Source organism: Suncus etruscus, chromosome 12, assembly GCF_024139225.1.
Source record: "Suncus etruscus isolate mSunEtr1 chromosome 12, mSunEtr1.pri.cur, whole genome shotgun sequence".
NCBI classification, from domain to species: Eukaryota; Metazoa; Chordata; class Mammalia; order Eulipotyphla; family Soricidae; genus Suncus; species Suncus etruscus.
In genome coordinates this window covers 63,990,113-64,011,206 of record NC_064859.1, presented here as the reverse complement: position 1 = coordinate 64,011,206, position 21,094 = coordinate 63,990,113, and the positions used below count along the sequence as shown (strand labels likewise).

The 21,094-nt window shown below is 38.8% G+C and overlaps 1 protein-coding gene and 1 long non-coding RNA gene across 2 annotated transcripts in view; one reads left to right on the top strand and one right to left on the bottom strand.

The window, feature by feature from the left end:
• LOC126024020 (uncharacterized) overlaps positions 1-21,094 on the top strand; it is a 295,412-nt gene that overhangs the window by 112,789 nt on the left and 161,529 nt on the right. The gene's annotated exons all lie outside the window — the stretch shown is intronic.
• NPHP1 (nephrocystin 1) overlaps positions 1-21,094 on the bottom strand; it is a 64,569-nt gene that overhangs the window by 1,643 nt on the left and 41,832 nt on the right. Inside the window, 3 exon segments of the mRNA XM_049784460.1 lie at positions 1,821-1,894; positions 4,983-5,095; positions 20,270-20,369. Of these exon segments, the coding sequence (XP_049640417.1) occupies positions 1,821-1,894; positions 4,983-5,095; positions 20,270-20,369 (287 nt within the window).

Genomic DNA, 21,094 nt, shown 5'->3' with positions numbered 1-21,094 from the left:
CCCCGTACATAGCCAACCTGGGTTAAATTCTTGACACCCCATATGGTTATATCCTTGACAGTCCATATGGTCCCCTCAGTCTTGCCAGGAAGACTTGCCCTGAGTGTAGAGCCAGGAATAATCCTTGAGCACCATAGAGCATAGTCAAAAAAACAACAACAACAACAACAACAACAAAAACCAAACATACCAATAAAAACTGAAAACAAAAACAAAATAACCTACAATAAAATCAGCACCTGAGCAATATGAAACTGCCACACTCAGCCTTAAACCACTGACCTAGTTGGTGGGAAATCTCCAAAGTGACCCCCAGGTCCTGGGGCTCTGCTGAGGAGACCCCAAATTCAGCCAAACAGGGCCTGGGAGAAACCTCAGGGATCATACATGCACAATCCCATATTCATTCACTGGGACTACCTGGCCTACTTACTGAACATTGCTGGGTGCAGTCTTGGAGCTCTCTGAGCACCGTGGCTACCAAACTGCAAGCCCAGACAGCATCACATTGTCAGACTCTAGAACTGAACGGCCAGACCCTGTTGGCTAAGGATCACCAGTAGAGAAACATAGCACCAAAACAATAGACTACCACCTAATGCTTGTAATGTGAGATAGTAAAGAAAATAGAAGACTGCCAAATATCATACTTCTAAATAGGTATGAATGCTACAAAGATGCCAGTGGTGAAGATATGATAAACTGAAACATAGCTTTGCAAGTATTTTGGGCCCGGAGAGATAGCACAGCGGCGTTTGCCTTGCAAACAGCCAATCCTGGACCAAAGGTGGTTGGTTCGAATCCCGGTGTCCCATATGGTCCCCCGTGCCTGCCAGGAGCTATTTGTGAGCAGACAGCCAGGAGTAACCCCTGAGCACCGCCGGGTGTGGCCCAAAAACAAAACAAAACAAAACAAAACAAAACAAAACAAAACAAAACAAAAAAGCTTTGCAAGTATTTTCCAATTTAAGTTTCAAATACTTTAAAGTTGATTTTTACCTTTTTTAGTTCTTATTTTAAGTTGAGACCTCATAGTTTATAAGGCTATGAAGTCATTTTGCATACTTGCAGAGCCACACACTAATCACTTCACCAGTGTCCCTTCTCCTCCCTACCTTCTTATCCCAGAGTGCTCAGTTCCCAGTTCTCAAGACCATGTCTTGGGATTTCTGTGGATTGTCTGATCCAGTATTTCTCAAATGTTCCCCCACTGTGGCCCCTTGTTTCCCTCCTGTCCTAACATCGGGTTTCTAGTCTCTGCCTGGGCTCCCATTAACCAGCACCTCTTTGGAATACCCTGCTCTACAGGGAAAATGTGGACTTGACTGAAAAATGCTGGTCTCATCCCTGGCTGCTTTTATCTTCTCCACATAGGAGAGAGTTCTGAGGGCATTTGTCATTTTTTTTTTTTAGGTTTGACCTGGCAGGTTCAGGGGACCATATGGGATGCCGGGATTCGAACAACCATCCTTCTGCATCTAAGGCCCAGCCCTGGGCATTTGTCTTTTACTTTTTCTTTTTTGACTCACTTAACTTCACAAGACATCTTCCAACTCCTTCCAAGTGTGAGCAAACTGCAAAATACTACCACTTTTTATGGCTCTTTGAGAGTGTCTTACAGTTGTCATTATACAACCTTTCATCTTCTTTGTTAAATTTATTCCTAAGTATTTGTTTGAATTGCCTACTAGGAAGGAAAAGGTATGACCAAATTAGCTAGGCAGACTGGGAGACATCATCTGAAGGGAAGAGTCCTTCCAGGTGTGAGAACTGACTCCTGGGTTATGTTTTACCAACTTCCATCGTGATGTAGCACCCACCCTGAGTGCGTCCATGATGTCAGGCTGCTCCAGGAGTTTGGGGAAAGTGGCCAGCACAGGATTACTAATTAAATCTGAAATACAGAAGAATATAAAGAACTTTATGGACTTTAACCAATATATTTTATGCTAAAGGTATAAAGTACTCATTTATATTAATATTATTGTGTTAGAAGATTTGTCAATCATACATCTAACTACTCTAGCCACTTGGAGAGACTCAAAGATCTCCCCTCAACATCCCTCTGCCTCTACATCCATACTCCCTGGAGATTCTAAAATAAATCTTGTAATAAGCAGAGAGAATGTTCAGGGTGTGAGTAAAGAGGTTCTGGAACATAGAATAAGACTAGAACACTTTGTTCTGATCTCTACGATTTTTCCTTAATCCTTCTTTGATCTTGTTATAACATCAAGTGTGGTGTGATCAAAGAATCTTCCACTTAGCAGGTGCCCCTACTCTTGGAAGGCTGAGAGGTATCAAGAAGCAGAAGAGGAAAGGAAGTGCAATGCATGCTGGTCAGCCCTAATTTAGCAGGAAGGTACAGTCTGGCTCTGTCTCAGGTCATGGTGGCAGTGGTAGATGAGAAAAAAACGAAGCTGAAGTTGGGGGTTCTGACCACATGCCTCAATCCTGACAGAAACAATGGCACATGGAAGACCTGCACACAGAGCACACCAGGATGGACACATTTGAAATGACTGGAACAATCTCATGTCTTCAATTAAAAAAAAAATACCTTTTTGGGGCCAGAGTGATGGCACAGTGGGTAGGGGGTTTGCCTTCATGCAGCTGACCCAGGTTCAATCCCTGGCATCTTACATAGCGTCCTGAGCCTGCCAGGAGTAACCCCTGAGCACCTGCAGGTGTGGCCCCCAAACAAAAAACCCTTTAAATATATATTACTGAGTTTAACATGATGGCCAGATGAAAATGAAGTCAAAAGTTCTGAGTAAGTTTCTTATCAACAGGAAAAAAGTAAGCCTTTCCTTCTTTCTTTAAGACATTATGTCATTCATAAAGTATTTTAGTCACTGAAACATTTAAAAATAAATGATAATTGAAAGGCTTGAGTTTTCCTTTAGAGTTATAATTATTCCTTGAGAAATGTCTATGACTTTGAAATTCCTTTCCAAAGTCCCTGGGAGGAGATTCTTCCTAAACATTGAACTCTCCTTGTTCATAGTGCCAAACTATTTGCTCTCCCTCTCCCTCATGCTACTGCTCCAGTCTCCAGGGCTTGCTTTCAAGGACAATTCCTTCTATATAAACATGTTTTCTTGTATGTGGTTGAAGCACAGCTCTGTATCCAGAAAGGGTCCTCTTCCATCTGCATCCCTGCTGTAACTCCTCTTAAGGTCTTACCTTAAATGCTAATCACCAGAGAAGCTTTCCTTCACTCTACACAGTTAGTTCTTCCCACTATATGTTCTTGTTGTATCTTCCTTCAGATGACTTATTTCAAAACTTGAAAAGAATTGCTCATGTTATTTTGAGGCTAGTTGCTCCACTTGGGTAGGGGATGACTGTGTTTGCCTATTCATCACTGGATCTAGCACAGTGCTGGCATTCAAAAAGGACTCCTTATGGTAAATTAAAAGAATATATTCTTCAAACCCCCACAACTTTAGGGGAGGCAACTCCTAGAATATTCTTCCCTGAAATTTTCATTATGTATTCACTTGCTGATTTTTAAATTGCACTTGAAAAAGATTTCAGGCTTTCAGGCTAGAGGGAGAACTACATAGGCTGAGTGCATACTTGACATGCAAATGCCAGGTTAAATTTCCAGCACTGCATGGAGTTACCACCTAGTAAGGAGCTGGCAGTAGTCTCTGAGCAATGCAGGACATGCCCCCCAAAAAACAAAAATTCAAGTTTATAAAAAGTTTCAAAAATAATGATAGTACACAGAAATCTTGAGCACCTCTTATCTATTTTTTGTTTTATTTTTTTTTTTTGGGCCACACCTGTGATGTTCAGGGATTACTCCTGGCTCTGCTCTCAGGAATTACTCCTGACAGTGCTTTGCGACACCAAGAATCAAACCCAGCATGGCCAAATAAAAGGCAAGCAACCTGCCCATCTATCTCCTATCCCTGTACCTCTTAGCAACAACACTAATCCATTAATATTCAAACTTGGGATATTAAAAGATTGTTGTTCTTTGGAGATTTTGATCTCTTCCTGATAAGATATATTAATGAAACACATGGTAAAACCAGATTTTTCAGAAATATTTGGAAACTGCAATCATATCTGAGTACTATTACTCAAATTTCCACAAATTAAAAAATGTATAATTAAAAATACATATTATATAAAATTTGTGAGCTGAATTTATACAGGATATACACTCAAAATAACATTCTGCATCTAAAGTCATTTACTGATGAGTCACATGGTCCCAAATTAAGAAGTTCCTGTACCTCAAAGGAAATGGTAGGCAGGATACAGAGACTGCCCATGGACTGGAAAAATTATTCACTCAAACTTACTTATACATAGATAAACATGAAGAGTATCATGCTCAGTAAAATGAGTCAAAGGGAGACAGACAGACATAGACTAGTCAAATTCATCTGTGGAATATAATAAATAACACCAAAGTATGACAATAATACCCAAAGACAATAGAAATGGTGGGGAAGTGCAGTTAAGGCAGAGAAGGGACTCCTATGACAATAATAGTTGGAAATGATCATGCTGGACAAGAACTGGAAACTGAAAAGAAGTAAAGGATATGCATGATACCTCTTCAGTAACAATACTGCAAACCACAGTGCCTAAAAGAATATGATATATATATATATATATATATATATCACACACACACACACACAGATAGATACAGAGAGAAGAAGAGATATGGGGACGAGGAACAGGAGCCATAACTGGGGTCAGGGTGGTGGAAATAGAACACTGGTGAAAGGAAATGAGTGTCGAAATACTGTATGACTAAAACTCAACTATCAACAATGTTTTAACTGTCTCTCAGTAGTTTAAAGAAATTTTTACAGAATTAAGTAATTTTACTGACAATGTTACTTTGCTAAATATCTTTTCCCCAATGGAACTTGAAGAAGATATAGTTTTCCATGGGTATATTTACTCAAATAGCAATGTGTTACAGTACATAAAGCAACTGTATATTCCCTTACCAGCATTCTGCATGTTCATCCTTTCCTTTAGGAGTACATCTCCAAGAATTTGGCGATAAAATATCAACAAATGAATGGAACACATATTTCCGATTAATGTTTCTGGCAGCAGACTATTATTAAAGAAGAAAAATATACTGATTAAATAATACCATTGCAATCCAAACTATTTTAAATGTATGCTTATGATTTTAATAAATAATTCTAGTTTTATGCTGCAAATTGGAAAAAAGTTTAGCAACTTTAAGGTACATTTTCACCCAAGTTATTCTCATCAAAGTTCAGATAACATATTTTTATGGGCTTATATTCAATTCTCATATCTTTGTTGCCATTCCTGTAATTTCTTTTTGGCATGTACACTCCATTAAGTGTCAATTAAAAAAATCACTCAAGATGTCTGCATCATATCAGCTGCATAGATTCACTCTATTCTGGAAAGAGATGTAAACGAAGTTATGAAAAATCATGAGTACAAAGGCCATGCAGCTGAAAGTTGGCAATCTTGAGAGCAGAAGGCAGGCAAACTCCCCTGCCAAAGCCATGGTTGCTGCTTCCATCACCTATAATTGTTGGTTTGCCTATGGCCCTGCCTCACCACTCCTCTACATCTCTCTGGTATGCCTGCATTTGGGCTGATAACACAGAATTTTTTGGGAGTGAGGGAACACTCCCTCCATCCCTGGCATTCTCCTACCTCCAGAAGACTTGGCAACCAAGAATACAGTTGTATTCTGTGAGAACACACACAAAAGCCATAGTATCAGTAATAGTTCTTGGACATCCTTCTCCCTATAGTCCTTTTCCCAAGTTTGGTAATCTCAGTTTTGAAATCAAAGACTTGGGGAGGGTTTAATCATTATTTGATATTCCTATCCCCTTGCTTTCTCTATATACTACAGGTGAATAAAATCATCTGGTCCTTCTCCCTCTTATTTTGTTTAATATGCTGCCCTCCCATTTCATCCAAGTTGCAGTGAACAGCAAGATTTCATCTTTTCTTTTCTTTTTTTTTGGGGGGGCTCACCCGTTTGATGCTCAGGGGTTCCTCCTGGCTAAGCGCTCAGAAATTGCCCCTGGCTTGGGGGGACCATATGGGACGCCGGGGGATCGAACCGCGGTCCTTCCTTGGCTAGTGCTTGCAAGGCAGACACCTTACCTCTAGCGCCACCTCACTGGCCCCGATTTCATCTTTTCTTATAGCTGCATAGCCCAGTGTATGTTTATATGTCATAACTTATTCATTCATTCATTCATTCATTCATTCATTCATTCATTCATTCATCTGTCACTGGAGGACATTTAGGTAATTTCCTTATCCTGACTATTATACTTAGTATTGCAGTGACCATTAAGTGTTAATGTCTGGAGTTTAGTGTATGTGTTCTGGAGGGTGGATATCAAGAAGTGGAATTTCTGGGTCATATAGAAACTCTATTATTACTCTTTTGGAGAAAAAGTAATAAAAAGTCCATATTGTTTTCTCAAGAAGTTGAACCAGACAACAGTCTCACCATATGTGTTTCTTTTTCACCACATAACCACAAACAACAACTGTTTCTAGTCTTCCTGACACATGCCATTCTCATTGGTATATCTCATTATATATTGGTTTTTTATATATATTGGGTTTTTGGGCCACACCCATTGACGCTCAGGGGTTACTCCTGGCTATGCACTCAGAAATCGCTCCTGGCTTGGGGGAACCATATGGAATGCCAGGGGATCGAACCAGGGTCTGTCCTAGGCTAGCGCTTGCAAGGTAGATGCCTTACCTATAGCGCCACCACTTGGGCCCCAATATATCTCATTATTTTTATTTGCTGAGATTAAGTGATAATTAGCACCTTTTCATATGCCTATTGGCCATCCTTATATCTTTTTCAGAGAATGCCTAATCATCCCCTTTCCATTTTTGATGAAGCTACTGGTATTTTTGTTGTAGAGTTTGCTTTGTGAGTACCAATGTGTCTTGGATATTATCTGATGTGTGCAAATATTTTCTCCCATAAAGGTGTATTTTTTTATTTTAACCCCATTTTTTTTTTTGCCAGGCAAAGCTTTTTTTAGTTTGACGTAGTCACATTTTGGCATTTTTTGATTTTATTTTATTTGACAATGAAGTCAAATCATCCAAGCCAACTGAGGTCCATATACTGTAAAGTTTTGCATAAGTTTTCCTCAATGTATTTTATGAATTCTATATCTAACCTCAAGGTCTTTAATCTATTCTGAATTAAATTTCATGTACAGTATGAAATATAGACCCAGGTTCCTTTTCGTTGTTGTTTTCTGTTTTGGCACCAAACCAGGAAGTGCTCAGGAGTTCCAGATGGGGTGCTGGGGATCAAACCCAGGTAGGCCAGGTACAGACAAGCACCTTGCCTGCTGTACTATCCTTTGTTGAAGAGGCTTTCCTTGTACCATTTCCTATACCCAGTTAATCCTTTGTCAGGGTTATTTTGTCCATATTATCTGAAGGTTTATCTCTGGACTCTAATTCTATTCCATTGGCTTCAGAATCAGCCTTTCTTCAAGTATTATAGTTTTTACTATTATATCATTATAGTATAACATAAAGTTGGCAAATGCAATACTTTCTGTATTCTCAAAATTGCTTGGACTATTTGTGTTTTATGAATCTATGAAAATTTTTAGTAGAGTTTGCTCTATACCCTTGAAGAATGTCATTAAAATTTTGATAGGGGGGCCTGAGGAGATAGCACAGTGGTAGAGCATTTGCCTTGCATGTGGACGACTCAGGATGGACCTGGGTTCGATTCCTGGAATCCCATATGGTCTCCTGAGCCTGCAAGGAGCGATTTCTGAGTGCCGAGCCAGGAGTAACCTCTGAGCATCTCTGGGTGTGACCAAAAAAAAAAAAAAAAAAAAAAGAATTTTGATAGAAATTGCATTAAATCTGTATAATGCTTTGGGTAGGTTTGTCATTTTGACCGCATTACTTCTTCCAATTTATGCAGAAAAAAAAGCATTTTTCCATTTCTTGGCACCTTCTGTTTCTTTCCAGAGTGGTTAATAGTAATATAAATTATTTAAAGACCATGTATCACATAGTTGACATATTTGATCATAATGCATTTGTTTCTAGGTAAGTGGTAATAAAATTATTAAAAAATAAAAATAAAATGGAGGGCCGGAGAAATAGCACAGTGGTAGGGCATTTGTCTTGCAGGCAACCGAAACAGGATGGACCCGTTTTAATTCCCAGCATCCAATTTCTGAGTGCAGAGCCAGGAGTAACCTGAGCACCACCAGGTGTAATCCAAAAACAACAACAACAACAACAACAACAACAAAAAACAGAAAAATAAAGGAACAAAGAAATAGAGGAAATAAAAGGGAAAAGAGTACAGCAACAAGAAAATTCATGAAAATTATTGTATCTTGAATTGAGGTCATTAAATCTTTGTCAGAAGCTATTGCTGCTAGATGATCATCCTGTTACATTTTGTTTCTGAACATTAGGTGGCTTCATATACAACTGGCTTCTAAAGTGATGTGTTCCTACAGGGATGATAGAATTAAAAAAAAAATACAGCTGCAGGGTCCAGTAATTCCAAGCACGACTGCTAATACTGCTGCTTTGTGGGGCATGTTTTTGGCTTCTAGGCCTTCCAAAAGTACAAAGAGGAGTTGGGAGGATGCCTTCACTCAATCCAAAAAAGTCTTGGTGATGTCAGTCTAAATATTGCTGTACAGTGTACCTGGAATTTTGGTTGATTTGGTGTTTCTGTAGACAGCTGTAGTTGAATAATGTAGCTGGGCCATTGTTGAAACAAGGATGGGTGCAGTTGATATGGCTTTGGCAGGGCGGGGACTTGGCCTAACTCTCCTCCCAAGATTGAAAGCTTTCAACTGCATGGCTGGTATACCCATAACGTTTCATGGCTTGGTTTCATCTCTTTAAAGAATAGATCGAATCAATAGAGCTGGCACAATTGACTTAAAGTTTTCTATTTTTTTGTTTTTTTTTTTTTTTTTTTGGTTTTTTTTGTGGGTCACACCCGGCAGTGCTCAGGGGTTATTCCTGGCTCCAGGCTCAGAAATTGCTCCTGGCAGGCACAGGGGACCATATGGGGCTCCGGGATTTGAACTGATGACCTCCTGCATGAAAGGCAAACACCTTACCTTCATGCTATCTCTCCAGCCCCAAGTTTTCTATTTTTTAAGTCTTTCATTTCACATCCTTTGTGAAATCAAGGGCTTTTATTAAAATTTACACTTTTATTATATTTCTGTTTATGAAATTTAAAATTCATAATACTAACTTTAAAATGTATATACCTGTTAAAACATTTATTTTTTGAAAATAATTTTTACTTTATCAATGATTGATTTACAATTTTGTGGAGTTCCAGGAGATTAGCTCTATTGCCCTATGTGTATAGGTCATCGTTTCCATAGTCACAATAAACTAGAGAGAACTAATCCCAAATATGAGATTAAAAAAAATAATAAAGGGACAACAACTGGTCAAAGATACCAGCACTGAAGATTTCTATCTACAGAACTGAGTTTACATGATAAGTGGGTGAGAGAAATACTTGGGTCACTGGTGGAGGGACGCAAGCTCTCTGGTGATAAATATGGTGATGGTTATCTATCGATGAAAAGAATAAGTAACAGTATTGTAAATTCTAATACCTCAGTAAAAGTGATATAAAAAATAAAAAAATTTCAAAAAAATTTAAAGAAATCAATGTAATCCCTCTACATTAACATCCCTCTACATTTTAAAGAAAAACAAATATGATCTTTTCAATGCTTCTCAATATATTTGACAAAATTCAATCTATTTTATAGCTAAGAATTGCACAGTAAATCACCTTAACACAATATGGACATTTATAAAAATTAAACAGCTAAAATCATATTCAGTAGAGAAAGATCTAAGAAGATCTAAGATCTAAGAAGACAGATATCTACTTTTTTTTTTGTTTTGTTTTTGGGTCACACCCAGCAGCACTCAGGGGTTACTCCTGGCTCTATGCTTAGAAATCGCTCCTGGCAGGCTCAGGGGACCATATGGGATGCCGGGATTTGAACCACCAACCTTCTGCATAAAAGGCAAACACCTTACCTCCATGCTATCTCTCCGGCCTCCAGATATCTACTTTTACTACTTCTAACACATTACTGGAAGCCCTAGACAGAGAGAAGTCAGGTAAAAAAAATAAATAAATAAAGCCCATCCATAATGGGCTGGAGAGACAATTCAAGTGGTAGAGACCAGATGCACCTAACCCCAACCCTATAAATAGTGGTCCCTATTAAAAACAAAGGTATTCTGAATTGGAAAGGAACAAATATTTTTATTCATGGATAACATTATCATATATCTAGAAAACTCTGAAGATTTCACATAAAACCCATTTTAACTAATTAAATACAGCAAAGTTGTAGAATATAAAATCAACATGTGAAATATCAGTCATATTTCTACTTACTACGAATAAACAAGTTGAGGGAAATTAAAAAAATTCAACATATAATGGTATCAAAAAGAGGAAAATATTTAGGAATTTAAATAATTTTCAATATTGAGGTTTAAAAAAATAAACTTTAATGCTGGAGTGATAATACAGTGGGCAAGGCATTTGCCTAATAAGCAGCCAGCCTGGGTTGGCACTCTGTATGCTTCCCCCACTCTATTAGATGTGATCTCTGAAAAGATCTTGAACCCATCTACTTACATATTTTATATATAAAATATATAAAAGCATATATTTCATATAAGCATATTTTATGCAGTTTTTAGAAATAAACTTTGTCACCAAGCATGAAGAATAATCCTAGAAAAAATTCAAAATCCTTATAACAAACATCTCTGTAAAGAAGTCATGTTTAATTCATCCAAAAGGATGTATGTATACCACTATTCATTGCAGCATTCAGTACAATAGCTAAGACTTGAAATCAACCTAGATGTCCAACAACAGATGAGTGAATCATGAAGATGTGATTGAAATATACAATGAAATAATAAAAACTGTAAGGAATGATGAAATTATGCAATTTTCTGCAACATGAATAGAACTGGAAGATATTGTGTTAAATGAAGTTAGTCAGAAGAAGAAGGACAAATACAGGATGCTATCACTTATATGTGGTATTTAGAATGACTCCAGGAAGTACTGCAATGAACTAAATGGGAGTTGTCTCCAACACCCTTGGCCCCAGAGTAAAGTGAGGAGAAAGACAGGGGCATTGGTGGAGAAAAAGAAAAGAAAAAGCTAAAATATCTAAGCCAAAGTCAAAACAATGGAATCAAGAGACCTAAACTTGGGGCTGGAGAGACAGCACAGCAGCATGGTGTTTGCTTTGCATGTGGCCGACCACGGAGGGGCCCAGTTTGATTCCCAGTATCCCATATGGTCCCCCAGACTGCCAGGGGCGATTTCTGAGTGCAGAGCTAGGAAGTGACCCCTGAGCGCTGCTGGGTGTGGCCCAAAAACCAATCAATCAATAAAAATTTTAAGTAAAAAGAGACCTAAACTCTAACTATCTAAACTATAAATAAGTCTGTTATACTGGCAAGCTGGGGGCACAGGGTAGTGGTGTGGGATATACTCTGGAATATGGTGGAGGGAGATCAACACAGGTGGTGGCATTGGCTCCAATTCATTGTATGTCTGAAACTCAACTATGAACAACATTATCAATCACAATGGTTTCAATAAAATATTTTTTTTTAAAAGAAGTAATGTTTGGGCTAAGATAAAACACCAAAAGTTAAGAGACTTTAACTTTTATAAATTATTTTACTTTCCAGAATGACAATTTTAGGAAAAATGACCAGAGATGAAACACACTTGAGGTCTGTTGAAAAGCATAGAATTCTCCTTTCACAGAGAAAATGGATCATGCTGGATAATCCATTTCATATACCTATTGATAAGTATCTTTCCCTAACTCCTGCATTTCTAGAAGCACATCCACAAAACTTTAAGGTGGGTTCTCTTATCACACATTCATATACAGAATTTGGCATACCAATCCTGTTTAAATTCTGAGCTTATACATTCCTGCTCTGGATTTCACAGATTGGTTACAAGGACAGCTCATTTAACTGTCTTAATCTTGATATATTCTTAGTATTTGTGCTGTGTTTATCTTAGACTGTTCTCCATCCAGACTTTGGTCTGTGGCCTATAATAGGCAGCAATTTGCAGCATATACAACCTCTTATCTCATGCAGGAAAAATAGCCATTGATTTTGCTACAGGAAGGGTGGGACTTTCCTTCCTTCCATTTACGCTCTTTCTCTCCTATACCCACCTATCTTCTATTTGGCAGGCATCATTTCCAGCCTGCACTAGAGCCTTGGTCCTTATAGTTGGAGCAACTCCTTTCTTTCTTTTCACAACAGGAAGCAATGTTCCTTTTTAGTTTTCTTTAGGGAAATCATCTGAGTTTCCCAAACTCCAACATGACAAAAAACAAAAAACTCTGAACTACTAATGTTCAGTTGAGTTAAAGCATTAAAAGTCTACTTTCTGATCTAGATAGACTAATTATCTTGTGGCAGAAAAGTACCAAACATAATAATGGGCACTGAAAAGTAATGTTATTGTTTTACTTATTTTTAGCAATAGTGCAATGAAAGTCAAAGAGGAAAAAGAGTGGAGGGAAAGGCATTAAAAGGGCCAAATAATTTTATAGTAAATTTATAAACACATACACAACCTCCTACTACAGAACAATTTTTCTTGTGCCAATAATTTGTGAACTAGAAATCTGGTTCTAAATTCAGGGCTTTCCATCAGCTGGATTTATAACTATCTAGCCAAAGCCCTCAGAATACACCCTTTGAAAATAGCTCCAAGTTAGAAAGGCAAATCTTTGTGAAAATGTCGGATTCCATGCAATTCCTCTTTTGGTGGTCACCATTATTGCTACTATACATACAAAACAAGATCCATGGCAGGACTCTGGGTTGCTCCTTTGGCAGAGGAGTCGAGCCCACATTGATCATTTGCATTTTCACAGGTCTCTCTGGTCTCCAACAGGTATGTTAAAGTAATATTTCCCATTGGCTGAAAAGGTGGTGTGAAGCCAAATAGCAAGGCTACTGGGTGAAAAGTGGTATCAACAATCTCTAACCAAGTTTCCTATTCCTGGCCCAATATCCTCTGTTAAGTGCCACTTGCTTGACATAGAAAAAAAAAAAACTTCTGTCCTTTTTCATTTTAGGAAAGAATTGTGGCTAAGCAAAGATAAAGGTCTTAAACATGAACAAATGAGTATAGGTAGAAGTGGGATGTACTTCTGAGGGAGAGAACATATGACCACCAAACCATTTTTAAAACCTTCTTCCATTCCTAGAAGGTGGCAGGTCGAGGGAGAGACATGAAATGGGTCAGGACACTGAGATGGATCAGTCTATCACTGCTCTCCCCTTCCCATTTCCTGCACAGCACCTACACCATTCGAAACATTCAAGTTGGTCCTCAGTTCCTCACCTCAGACCAATAGTAGAGCCTTCATACTATATTGCTCATTATTCTGCAACAAAGCCTGGGCTTCTGACATCATTGCCTGGTTTCTATAAGTGTCAGCCTGAACCTAAAACTGCACCATCACACACCTACTCAGCCTCACCTGGGGAGTACCTTTCCCAACCGGGCAAAGTGGAATGGGCACTCTAAGTCAGTGCTCAAGTTCCATTGTTCTCTGGGGATAAAAGGGAACACACCATGATAAGGTGAGTGGGAGTTGGAGTGAGGAGGAGAAACAGCACTGAACTCCTGAGAAGTATGCTTTTACACCAACAGGAAGCTCTCCACTTTAGTTGCTTAACACTTTTTTTTTTTTCTCTAGTTTTTGGGTCATGCCCAGTAATGCTTAGGGGTTGCTTTTGACTCTGCACTCAGGAGTTACTCCTGGTATTGCAGGGGGGACCATATGGGATGCTGAAAATGGAACCTGGGTTGACTGCACGCAAGGCAAGACCCCTACCCATTTTCACAGCACTCTGGCCTCCTTAACACACATTTCTGGGTGCCTATTACATACTGGGATCAAAAAAGGTCTCATACCCAAGGCATGAGGACAAAAGTTCTTCAAGAATTCATTATAAAATGGTCTAGAGAGATAGCACAGAGGGTTTGGGTGCTTACCTTTCATGCAGCCTACCTAGGTTCGATCCCCAGCAACACCACAGGAGTGAGTTCTTCACTCAGTTCATCACTGGGTGTGGCCTCCTAAACAAACAAATCTAAAAGAGAATTTGTCATATAGAAGAATCTCCAAACTGTTTTTCATAGCAGATGAACTAGATGGTATTCCCAACAATGATATATAAGGGTTCCTCTTTCCTTACATCTTCACCAACACAGTTTCCATACTTGTTATTACATGCCACTCTCAAGAGGTGAGAAAACAATATGGAGAGTCTTCAAAAAAGTAATATTAGGATTTTGGAGAGATAGTACAGTGGGTAGGGTGCTTGCCATGTATGAGGTTGACCTGGGTTCAATCCCAGCATCTCATATGGTTCCCCCAAGCACTGCCAGGAGTAAGCCCTGAGTATAGAATCAGGACTAACCCTTGAGCATCCTGTTCCCCAAACAACAACAACAACAACAACAACATAAGAATAGGACTTCCGTATGACTAATATTTGTCATCAATTTTCCAAACACAATATAATAATGCACACCTATATTCTAGCAGTGCTTAGTATAATAGCTAGCATGTAAAAACAACCCAAATGTTCAACAATGGATGAATGGATAGGGAAGCTGTAACACATTTACACAATGGAATGCTATATCACTTTAAGAAAAGACAAAATGCAGTTCACTGCAATATGGATAGAACTGGAGGGAATAATGTTAAGAAAAATAAGTCAGAGGAAGGACAGACACTGAGTGACCTTATTTATTGGTGGAATGAAGAAAGACAAAATAAGGGAATAAACATTGTCAAACAATGACCATACCTGGCACCTTGGACACAAAACTGATACAAAACAGTGGAGGGATCTATGGGGGAGAATGAGGATCAGACTAGAGGTAACTAGGAACATTGGTGAAAAGTTATAGGTACTTGATGATAATGGGATAACTCTACATCAGAACTATAAACTGTAATACTATTAAATCATATTATTTAAACTACAATAAATATTAAATTTATTTATATAAATATAAATTATATAATTATATAATTATTAGAATATTAAAAAAATAATGTCACCTAGAAGGAGATTCCCTGTATCAGTGGATGGTCCTGCCTGAGCTCCACACTGCTATTCACATTTGCACATTTACATTTGCAGAATGTAAAGTGTTCCTGCAGCATGTGGGCCAAAGCACTGTTGGGAGCTGTGCTAGAAAGACACACAGAACTGACTCTGGGTTACATCATCAAGGAGATAAGTGGCAGGGGGCTGGAGAAGTAAGAAAAATAAAGCCAAACAGGATGTGATGTTGATTTTCTTTTACAAAGACTGTGTCTGTATTTTCTTTATCTTGAAAAGTAGTTTTTCAAAGAAAGAACAGTGAAAAGGGGAATTTATAAGCCTCGTAAACAGTGAAAGTAGAGAGAGCTAAGAGAATGCCCATGAACACATTATTAAAATCTACTGAAAGATTCAATTGCTAGTGCTAAAGTTAGAAAACATTTCAGTATTGGCAATTTAAAAAAAAGGATATTTAAATTAAACAACGATCAAGAATGAGAAAAACAACCATTCATGGGTTGTGTCAAATTCTTGCTTATTTCTCCACTTTTTTTTGGTTTTTGAGTCATACCGGGTGGTGCTCAGGGGTTATTCATGGCTCTAACCTCAGAAATCACTCCTGGCAGGCAAGGGGGACCATATAAAATGCTGGGATTCAAACCAAGGTCTGTTTTGGGTCAGCTGCATGCAAGGCAAGTAGCCTTCTGCTATGCTATCTCTCCGGCCTATATTTCTCCACTTCTTAATAATCTAGGAGTAGAGAGTGATCCAATAGACTGTTCAATTGCAACAATCTCTGTTCCCAAGCCTCCTTGCCACCCCTACCTCTCCTATGTCATGCTTTCTGTAGAAAGTTCTTTCTCTTTATATCTTCACATGAGTACTCTTTCCAGTTGTTTAATGCCTATAAACTTCCTCTGGTATTACCAGTTACTATATAGCATGCCTGTTTCTGCAGGGAGATTAGAGTTTGGGGACCAAACTTTGTGGTGTTTTGTGGTTTCTTCTGGGACCATGGGGTACTGAGGGTTTACTCATGGCTCTGTACTCAGGGCCACTCCTGCCTGGGCTCACGGGACCATATGGAGTGGTGGGGATTGAACCCAGAACAGCCCTGTACAATAAAAGTGCTTACCTACTATACTATCTTTTTAGGCTCTGATTATGCCCATTTAAAATATGTTAGCATTGAAACCAAGTGGGCTGTCCTCTCTCACCACTCCTATTCAACATAGCACTGGAAGTACTTGCTATAGCGATTAGGCAAGAAAAAGATATCAAGGGAATCCAGATAGGAAAGGAAGAAGTCAAGCTCTCACTGTTTGCAGATGACATGATACTCTACTTAGAAAACCCTAAAGACTCTACCAAAAAGCTTCTAGAAACAATAGACTCATATAGCAAGGTGGCAGGCTACAAAATTAACACACAAAAATCAATGGCCTTTCTATACACCAATAGTAATAAGGATGAAATGGACATTAAGAAAACAAACGGGAAGGTGGCGCTAGAGGTAAGGTGTCTACCTTGCAAGCGCTAGCATAGGACGGACCGTGGTTCGATCCCCCAGCGTCCCATATGGTCTCCCCAAGCCAGGGGTGATTTCTGAACACATAGCCAGGAGTAACCCCTGAGTGTCAAATGGGTGTGGCCCAAAAACCAAAAAAAAAAAAAAGAAAACAACCCCATTCACAATAGTGCCACACAAACTCAAATATCTTGGAATCAACTTGACTAAAAATGTGAAGGACCTATACAAAGAAAACTATAAAACTCTGCTCCAAGAAATAAGAGAGGACACACGGAAATGGAAACGCATACCCTGCTCATGGATTGGCAGGATTAACATCATCAAAATGGCAATACTCCCCAAGGCATTATACAGATTTAATGCTATCCCTCTAAAGATACCCATGACATTCTTCAAAGAAGTGGATCAGGCACTTTTGAAATTCATTTGGAACAATAAACACCCTCGAATAGCTAAAGCAATCATTGGGAAAAAGAATATGGGAGGAATTACTTTCCCCAACTTTAAACTTTACTACAAAGCAATAGTTATCAAAACAGCATGGTATTGGAATAAGGACAGGCCCTCAGATCAGTGGAATAGGCTTGAATACTCAGAAAATGTTCCCCAGACATACAATCACCTAATTTTTGATAAAGGAGCAGGAAATCCTAAATGGAGCAAAGAAAGCCTCTTCAACAAGTGGTGTTGGCACAATTGGATAGCCACTTGCAAAAAATTGAACTTAGACCCCCAGCTAACATCATGTACGAAGGTAAAATCCAAATGGATTAAAGACCTCGATATCAGCCCCAAAACCATAAGATATATAGAACAGCATATAGGCAAAACACTTCAGGACATTACAGGCATCTTCAAGGAGGAAACTGCACTCTCTGAGCAAGTGAAAGCAGAGATTAACAGATGGGAATATATTAAGCTGAGAAGCTTCTGCACCTCAAAGGAAATAGTGCCCAGGATACAAGAGCCACCCACTGAGTGGGAGAAACTATTCACCCAATACCCATCAGATAAGGGGCTAATCTCCAAAATATACAGGGCACTGACGGAACTTTACAAGAAAAAAACATCTAATCTCATCAAAAAATGGGGAGAAGAAATGAACACTTTGACAAAGAAGAAATACAAATGGCCAAAAGACACATGAAAAAGTGCTCCACATCACTAATCATCAGGGAGATGCAAATCAAAACAATGATGAGATACCACCTCACAACCCAGAGAATGGCACACATCACAAAGAATGAGAATAAACAGTGTTGGCGGGGATGTGGAGAGAAAGGAACTCTTATCTACTGCTGGTGGGAATGCCTTCTAGTTGAACCTTTATGGAAAGCGATATGGAGAGTCCTCCAAAAACTGGAAATCAAGCTCCCATACGATCCAGCTATACCACTCCTAGGAATATACCCTAGGAACACAAAAATACAATACAAAAACCCCTTCCTTACACCTATATTCATTGCAGCACTATTTACCATAGCAAGACTCTGGAAACAACCAAGATGCCCTTCAACAGACGAATGGCTAAAGAAACTGTGGTACATATACACAATGAAATATTATGCAGCTGTCAGGAGAGATGAAGTCATGAAATTTTCCTATACATGGATGTACATGGAATCTATTATGCTGAGTGAAATAAGTCAGAGAAAGAGAGAGAAAAACGCAGAATGGTCTCACTCATCTATGGGTTTTAAGGAAAATGAAAGACATTCTTGCAATAATAATTGTCAGACACAAAAGAGAAAAGAGCTGGAAGTTCCAGCTCACCTCAGGAAGCTCACCACAAAGAGTGATGAGTTTAGTTAGAGAAATAACTACATTTTGAACTGTCCTAATATTGAGAATGTATGAGGGAAATGGAGAGCCTGTTTAGAGTACAGGCGGGGGTCGGGTGGGGAGGAGGGAGACTTGGGACATTGGTGATGGGAATGTTGCACTGGTGATGGGTGGTGTTCTTTACATGACTGAAACCCAAACACAATCATGTATGTAATCAAGGTGTTTAAATAAAAAAAAAACCCAACAAAGAATATGAAATAATTAGAATTCCTGGTGAGAATTTCTGGTGAGAACATAACATAACCTAGTACAGTCATTTTAGAAATCAATTTGGCAGTTTCTGAAAAAATTAAACCTAGCAATCTTACTTATAGGTGTTTAGAACCCTACTAACTAAAGATATATGTCCCCATCCAATTAATTCATATGCAAATATTTAAAGCAACTTTACTAAAAATTTCCATATGTCTGTATGATTCATATGTTTATATTAAGGTATATGCACCAAACAGAGTAAACCAAAATGAACAAACTATTAACATACAATGGTAAGGAGACATCTTAAATTTGTTTTAAGAAATAAGTTGGATTCTACAAGCTAAATAAAGTATGGATGCCATTTCTATGACCTTTTAGAAATGGAACTAACTACTGAAAAAGAAAAATATTGAGTTTTCTGAGGTCAGGGCTGTGGTGTTGACTACCAAAGGGCAGGAGATCACTACTGAGAATGATGAGATTATTGTTTTGATGTGACAGTAGTTACACAGATCTGTCAAAAGTCAAATAACTGGGGTCAGAGCAATAGTATATTGGGTATATCACTTGCCTTATATGTAGCTAGCCCATTTTGATTCCTGGCATCTTGTATGGTTCCCTAAGCATCACCAGGAGTAATTCCTGAGTGCAGGGATAGAAGTAACCCCTGAGCATCGCTGCGTAAAGTAGAGCTCCACAAAATTGACATTTAAAAAATACCTTGATTAGATAGCTTACATAGATCAGTAAGCTAATTTAATCAAATGTGTTCTTCTATTTCCAGAAGGATCAGGAATATAGCTCAGTGGAGGAACACCTGTGTCCTCCATGTGTGAGACCCTGATTTTGATCTTAGGTACCTCACTGTACCCTCCCCCACCTACAGTAGCCCCTAGGCACTTTGAGCACTGCTGCTGGATATGGTCCTTAAAACAAAAAAAACTGGACTGGAGAGACAGTACAGCAAGAAGGATACTTGCTTTGCATGTGGCCAACCTGGTTTTAATCCCCAGCACCCCAGAAGGTCCCCTGAGCACTGAAAGTAATAATTCTTGAGTAAAGAGCCAGGAGCAACCCCTGAGCATCTCCAGTGTGACTGAAAACCAAAACAGAATGGTTTTTAAATGAGTTCTGGTCATATCTGTAATTTGAGCTAACTACTAAATACATGAATATGCTTGGGGCCAGAGCAATGGCACAGTGATAGGGCATTTGCCTTGCACGTGGCTGATACAGTATGAACTTTGGTTCAATCCCTGGTGTCCCATATGGTCCTCTGAGCCAGGAGCAATTTCTGAGCACATAGCCAGGAGTAACCCCTGAGTGTCACAGGGTGTGGGCCCCCCCACATAAAAAAAAAGAATATGCTAAGCTAAAATGTACTGTTATTCAATTTTTTCCATTGACTTTTGATTGATTTTTAATGTGGAAACAACAGCCTGGCCAGAAAGAGCTGAATGCCAGTGCCAAAGAACCTTCATTCCCCATCAGTCAGTGGCCACCAACCTTAGTAAGTTTCTTGATCTTTTGTTCAGAGACCTCAATTTGAAAAGAAGTTGAGGCTGTCTTCTCATTGTCATCATCTGGTGGAAAACATTTCCATATGCTTTAAATAAAAATAAGACAAATGTCAAAACTTGCCATGTCGGGGGGCTGGAGCAATAGTACAATAATTATCTCCTGCAAGAGGTAGGTAGAGTGTTTGCCTTGCATATGGCCAATACAGATTTCATCATCAGCATCTCATGTGATCTCCCAAAGCCCTCCAGGAACAATACTGAGTACAGAGCCAGGAGTAAGCCCTGAGTAAAGCTGGGTGTGCTCCAAAACGAAACAACTTTCTGTGTTTGGGAAAGAATTTGACAAAGCATACAAAACAACAGAAATTAAGGAAGACTAGTCAGCAAAATTAAGCAATCAATAGATGAGAAATTAACAAAATCAAAGAACTTTTTCAGAGGATGAGAGAATCCAAAGAAATAGAACTGAAGGAGCTAAAGGACATGCTAGCAAAATATTACAAGAGGAGAACTGTATAGAGAAACTAGAGACAAATTGCAAGCCAGCACTGCTACAGAAGTAAAAAAAGAGAGACAAATAGATGGGAGAAAAATGTAAGGTACTTAAGTGGACAAAGTCAAAGAAAAATTATTTCTGAATTATAGAAATAGCAAGACAGGGAAGAAGGGAAAGGGTAGAACAAGTAGTAGGAGAGATAATAGCAGAGAACCTCCCCCACTCTCTAAAAGAAGGCAGCTGTAAATTAAAGAGGCTAAAAGAGTACCAAACAAAATAGACCCAAACAGAACATCACCAAAATATATAACAATC